At 36.9% G+C, this 6880-nt stretch overlaps 1 protein-coding gene across 1 annotated transcript; it reads right to left on the reverse strand.

Moving 5' to 3' along the window:
• Positions 1 to 343: 343 nt before the first annotated feature.
• Positions 344 to 3144, reverse strand: thbd (thrombomodulin). The gene has a single exon (XM_053491062.1). It carries the CDS (start codon positions 2855 to 2857, stop codon positions 1262 to 1264), a length of 1596 nt encoding a protein of 531 aa, XP_053347037.1. The 5' UTR covers positions 2858 to 3144; the 3' UTR covers positions 344 to 1261.
• Between the last annotated feature and the right edge of the window lie 3736 nt (positions 3145 to 6880).

The following is a 6880-nucleotide window of genomic DNA, read 5'->3' on the forward strand; positions in this document are numbered from 1 at the left end:
ATATATATCAGTCAGGCAAAAAAAAGAGAAAAACATATCAGGAAAAGAAAAGCTTTTATAAATATTTAAATTCCGAATGTACTGCTAAATGTTATATATTGTTAAATATATTATCATAATAATAAGATAATATTATTAATGTCATATAAATGTAATATACATCATACAATGTTTCTTTTTCTGAAGTGTGTAAACAATTGTGGGCTGTATATATGTTTGTTATGTTGGGATGGCAATTGTTGTTGAAAACGATAAACCAACATGAAGTCCAGAATGTAAGTCAAGTTGGGCCAAAAGTGGATAAATACAAGACAAAAGAAAAAAAAGCACACAAAAAGAACTGTAAAATATACAGAAATTTAATTGTATTAATGTATTATTAGTCCTTTATATTTTCTTTTACATAAAGTAAAGCCATATCCATCTTCTTTAAAAAAAAATGAAATCTTCTACATAATTAATTTCCACACACAAGTTAAAGGATCCTCTTCATGTTTTTCAAAAGAAATGGGTTATGGCTAAAAGTTTGACATTCTGATTTTAAAATGCTATTGTACATTACACAGTACTGAACCAACTGAAACATTCGTCGCTGTCTTTTGCCCTCATGCTGCATATTTGAGCATGTGATTCAGATACTAGAGATTTCCATGGATTCATGTAGAATGGAGGTAAAGAACATCTGAACATCTATGATGGCTTAAAAGGAGAGAATTCACCCTCCAATATTCATATTAAAATGGTTAAAATCACTGAGTTACATTCAGAATGCTTTAGAATTGCAATTAGAGTTTTCCTTCAAATAATTTTTGTATTCAATAAAAAAGAGAACGTTAATATAAATGCCTTAATAATAATAATAATACCACAAATGTAAGAATAAAACAACAGCTTTACCGTAGTTTACTGAGTATTTTTGTTCTAATTTATAAATAAATATTATATAACTGTCCCTACGATATTTTCTTCCATATTACCATGTATGTGCGTTATGGCAGGTCACAGAACATTCACATAACTTTCTTACAGTATAATAAATAAAGAAAAATTGTCTACAATTGAGTTTGGCTTTGAATTAATTTCTTCATGATAACATTGCCTCTTTTTTCCAGTTCAGACCCCAGCACCAACAAGCTGCCACTGTTGATCCCTTGAGCAAAGCCCTTAAACATCACATGTATAAATGAGAAACACATGTAAGTCACTCTGGATAAGGGTGTCTTTGCTAAATGCATAAGTGTAGTGCAAGTACTTCACCGTTTTAAATGTAATGTACGTTTGAGACAGATTGATTTTTGGCATAATTTTCTGTAGTGACTTGCTGCAACGCATGCATGTCTTTCTGCTCTTTATCTGTAGTGATCTTCCCACAGCGCTTCATTTGATGATGAGTGACACAGACGATCAACAGAATTAAAATAACAATGCCAACGATTATCCCAAGAATACCTCCAACTAGACTTTGCTCCGTTGGCGGAATCCTGCTTGTAGGTATAATGGATGGGGTAGTGCTTATTCCCTCTGTCTCATTACACGTGGTACTATTAGTGACATGAAATCCCTTGTTGCATGTACAGATGTATCCCCCATAAGTATTAATACAGTGCTGATCACAAGACCGTGAGTCGCACTCATCTATATCAACGCAGATGTAAGAGCCTAAATCTTCTTCTAGCACGTAGCCAATCGGGCAGTCACACTGATGAGGGTTGTTATAGTCACAGGCAGCCGGACATTTTGAATGCGGACAATAAAGCGTGCATTTGTGTTTGTCTTCCGATGACACTCTGTACCCTTCTGAGCATTCACATTGATAACTACCTACAGTGTTATTGCATATATGTTCACAAGGCCCGGAAAAACATTCATCTTCATCTTCACACTTGTCCTTTTCCTTCCTGAAGCCTTTCTTACACCGACACTCGAAGCCGCCGGCAGTGCTGGCGCAGTAGGAGTTTTCTTCAGGACAGAGTCTTTCACCGCCGCAGTTGTCAATACGCTTGCAGGTCTTTTTATCCTGCAGAAGATCATATCCATTAGGACACTCACAAGCATAACGCTGTCCTTTCGCTACGCATTTGTGGGAACAGTTTGCTCGCAGACATGGGTCGATGCGTGCTCTGCTACAACGGACATTGTTGCTTTCAAGCTTATAGCCTGGAAAACAGGTGCAAACAGATGCATCATACGACTTGGAGCAGTTGTGTTCACATCCTCCTTTATACACTTCACAGTTCCAAGGCGCTTTAACCCAATCGCCTTCTAAACAGATGTATTTCGTTCCCAGATGATCGGTCGCATTGCTCGTACTGGGGATTTCTTGGAGATCTTCTCTCGCAAAGCCGAAAGGAGTTTCGTACAGGACTTGTGGCCCGAGGCCCGGGCACTTCGTAGTGACTTCGTACTCGCACAAGTATCCCTGAACTGCATGATTACAGTCTCGTTCCGTCCATGCCGAATCCTCTTTAGATAGGGACACACACTTCTGAGAGCAGACGCGTTCCAGGCTTTTCCAGTTAGTGAAATTAGTTGCTGCATCTCCAGTGATCCATGTGTATCCTTTCAGATCCAGGGTGGGCTCCTCAGTAGAGCATGACTCCCTCGTGTACTTCAGACCAATCCAAAAGTTTCCAGTAGATCCAGTCAACAGCTCTGAGACGACACTGTTCGCTCTTTTTGATCGCACAGTCATTAAATGCCCTCCTGCATCCTGGCAGGACTTCTGTGCCGAGTCGAAATCCACGCGCTCCGCATGCAGTGTAACGCAGGACTCATCCACGCAGTTGCCCTGGGCGGGCTTCCTCCCCTGCACTCCGAGCAGCGCGAGCGCCATGACCGCTCCTAGAAAAGCCTTCATCCCGGACTAACAGCGAAGTTCTCGTTCAGATTAAAGTTCCTCCTTTTTTTCTTTCTTTCTTTCTCTGCCCGTACTAGTTGTTCCGAGCACACGTCCCGTCCCGCTACTCACGGCTCCGGTGAATGTGGCGCTGGTTTTATACGCTGTGCTGAAGGAGTTTGGGAGGAAGTAGCTGTTCCTGGCTCCGCTCCCGTAGCGTCCGGCGCGCGCGCCACGCCACGCAACAGCTGCAGCAGCACGCAGCCAGGACACGCGCGTTCCCCCCTCAGCTCCAGCTAACCGAGCTGACTAACTCTTCTTCACGGTTTCGTGTTTGGATATGTCATTACAAAAATAGGCCCAGAGAACATGAACGTCAAGAACGTGTAACAGAGACCCCCGAATCCCCCACCACACCCCATGACAGAGAGCTCCAGGGTGACAGCATAGGATTTAATAATGAAACTGAAATGAATGTACTTTCAGACCATGTACTTCAGTACTTCCACTCTGAGCCTTTTGTCTTTCTACTCATACATATGGACAAATAAAGTCATTTGCAAAAGGTGTTATTATTTATAAAATACAATTTAAAAAAAGGAAAAAGAAATTTCTATAAACAATATATCAAGTTATTCATCTTGTAGGAACAATTTACTATCGTGTAGAAACTAATATTTTACTTGCAGAACCAAATGATTATCTTGTGTGCATTGGTTATTATCTTTTGGAAAACAAGTTATCATAAACATCTTGTGGGAACAAGTTAATGATCTTAACACATTATTTTTCTTTTGCGAAACAAATTATCTTGTGCGAAGAAATTATTATCTTTGGTAAAACAATTTATTATCTTGTACACACAAGTTGCTTATCTGGTGGGAACACGTTATTTGAACATATTATGTATCTATTGCAAAACAAATTATCTTGTGAAAAAAAATTATTATCTTGGGCAAAACAAATTATTATCATGTGAAAAGTTATTTATCTTGTGGGAACACGTTAATTATCTTAACACATTATCTTTTGCAAAACAAATTATCTTGTGAAAAAAAATTATTATCTTGGGCAAAACAAATCACTTTATTGTGCAAACAAGTTATTTATCTTGTGGGAACGAGTTAATTATCTTAACACATTATTCATTTTTTGCTAAACAAATTATCTTGTGGAAACAAATTTGTATCTTTTGAGGAAAAAAAGTTATAATTTTATCGAAACAAGTAAATTATCTTAACACTTTATTTATCTTTAGTCGAACAAATAATCCTTTGGAAACATATTATTTTGAGGTCACAAATCTGTATCTTCTAGAAAAAAGTTATAATTTTGTAGGAGCAGGCTAATTATTATCAAATTATTTTCCTTTTGCAAAGCAAATTAAATATCTTGTGCAAAACACATTATTATCTTGTAGAAACAAGTTATTCATGCACACCAGTGAGCCTTGAATGCCCCTGTCCCCAGGTCACCAGTTGTCTTTCTTTGGAACACTTTGGTGGATACAAACCACTGCATACCAGGAACAAACCTATTTTTCTAGAGATGCCTCTGCTTCCAACACATGAACTTCAGGAACTAACTTGCTGTCTAATATGATAATATAACCATCCCTTGACAGGCATCACTGACTGTAATGAGGGAATCAGTGTATTTCATTTTCCTTTCAACATTATTCACTTTGCTTATTCAATGAGCCTACTGTTTTGATGAGATAAAAGTCCATGAAGAATTCTCAGAGCTTGTCCCTGATAGTCCCTGATGGTCCCTGACGCCACCACTGGGTATTTGCACAAGTCTACATGTCTGCAGTTGACTCACTGGCGATTAGAAAAACCATTTACCGAAAGGAAGTGATGCCCACCTGTCACTCAGATATCACCAAATAAAGTGTGCTTACTTTTAGTACATACTATTTGGTGCTACTTTATGGGAACAAGTTAATTATCTTAACACATTATCTTTGCAAATCAAATTATTATCTTGTGCACAACAAATGAGTATCGTGTGGAAACAAGTTATTTATCTTATAGGAAAAAAATTATCTTCTCAACACATTATTTATCTTTTGTGAAATAAATTATTTTGTGAAAACAAATTATTATCTTGTGGAAACAAGTTATTTATCTTATAGGAAAAAAATAATTATATTAACACATTATTTATCTTTTGCAAAAGAAATTATATTGTGGTAAAAAATATTATAATAATTGGAAGCAAATTCATATTTTTGGAAAGAATTATAATCCTGTGGGAACAATTTATTCATCTTAATACTTTATCTTTTGAGAAACAAATTATCATGTGGAAACAAATTATCTTGTGAACACAAATCTGTATCTTTTGGGAAAAAAGTTATAATTTTGTATGAACAAATTAATTATCTTAAATCATTATTTATCTTTTGAAAAACAAATTAAATATCTTGTGGAGTGATAATCCATTGCAAGTTAATGCAAATGCAACTTCATGTAAAAGCCTAGGCTGTCTATGCAGATAAATATTTTGTTCCTACTAGATGAATTATGTGCTAGGTCAAGATAAATTACCAGAAATGATACAAAAAAAAAACAAAAAAAACAGCAACAGACGTTTTGGGCGTCTGGGACTTTATTGGGGATTTATCAGACCATAAATGGTCTAGCGCTGATGACCACATGCCCAACTTCAGGAACTGACTGCTTACTTGCTGCCTAATATGATAATATAATCATTCCTTGACAAGCTCACTGTAATGAGGTAATCAGTTTTATTCACTTCCCTTTCAACGTTATTCACTTTGCTTATTCAATGAGCCTACTGTTTTGATGAGATAACAATGAGAATTTTTTAAGGGCTCGTCCCTATTAGTCCCTGACGCCACCAATGGGTTTCTGCAGAAGTCTACAGGTCTGAATTGACTCACTGGCAACTGGAAAACCATTCACTAAATGGAAGTGAAGCCCACCTGTGACGCAGATATTATCTATTTCCAAAAGGCATGTAGAGGCCTTTGTGGAAGGGTAATAAGTTAAGCACATATTTACACATCTAGATTTATGTTACTGACTCCACTGACTTTCCTTTCTCTCTCTCCCCGGTTTCCGTCTCTGCTCCAAGTGTGTTTAGATGAATAATAAGTGGGAAAATACAATGTTGAGTCAAATTATTTCATGACAGATTGTGGTAGTGGTAGTGACACTCAGTGTAGACATGTTTAAAGTTTTATGAGGTAAGCTGAAGCATAATGAGTGTATAAACACACAGATTGTTGCAGGGGTGTTCGGAAGCCAGACAGTTTAGTCAAAGCCAAATATTTTTATAATTATATATTTTTAAAGCACATTTAACACAACACAGTTGACCAGTACTGTGTAAAGTCCAAAATAGCTGCAGACATAAAAACCGACCTAAAAAACAGAAAATAAGCAGAATATGAGGAGGCAACAACCTGGGATCATTGTGAAATGGAAAGGCAAGCAGTCAAAATGCGCCATCTAACCTATTTAAGGATGGGAACACCGCATGCTTCTCTGTCTCCGGCTGCACCCCAAACACACACTCATGCAAATTTATCATCAATCCAGATGCTGCTGCTGGTCATATTCCTGAATTTTGTGGGTGAAGAGAAAGGCCAGTCAGATGATGTGATATTATAAAGAAATTGCACTATGAATAGAGTGTCCGACTTTTGTAAAGCACAGAATATACTAGATGAACACAACAGATGTTGTACACTCCGAAACTATTTGAATGACAAGCCTAGTTCTTTGAATTTGTTTTAATATGTTCTTTTATGGACCAGACATAAAAGAAAAGGAAAATGAAGAGAAACATTTTCCAGTACAAACAACTGAAAAAAGTGTTATGGTAGAAGTCTGTAAAAGCTTCACAAAAGAAGAACACAACAGTTTAGTAATGTAAGTGGATTAACAGCTTGATGCAGTTAATTCAAGCAAGGGATACACAACTTTTAACTTGTTCCCACTAGTATTAAGTGTTCAAGTCAACCTGGGACTTTTGATAAAATTTCTGTGAAGTATAAAACTAAAAACATCAAGC

This window comes from Clarias gariepinus, chromosome 2, assembly GCF_024256425.1.
Source record: "Clarias gariepinus isolate MV-2021 ecotype Netherlands chromosome 2, CGAR_prim_01v2, whole genome shotgun sequence".
Taxonomy (NCBI): domain Eukaryota; kingdom Metazoa; phylum Chordata; class Actinopteri; order Siluriformes; family Clariidae; genus Clarias; species Clarias gariepinus.

Excerpts from the sequence above, each read along its gene's own strand:
- thbd (XM_053491062.1), bottom strand. The coding sequence starts at position 2,857 with ATGAAGGCTTTTCTAGGAGCGGTCATGGCGCTCGCGCTGCTCGGAGTG.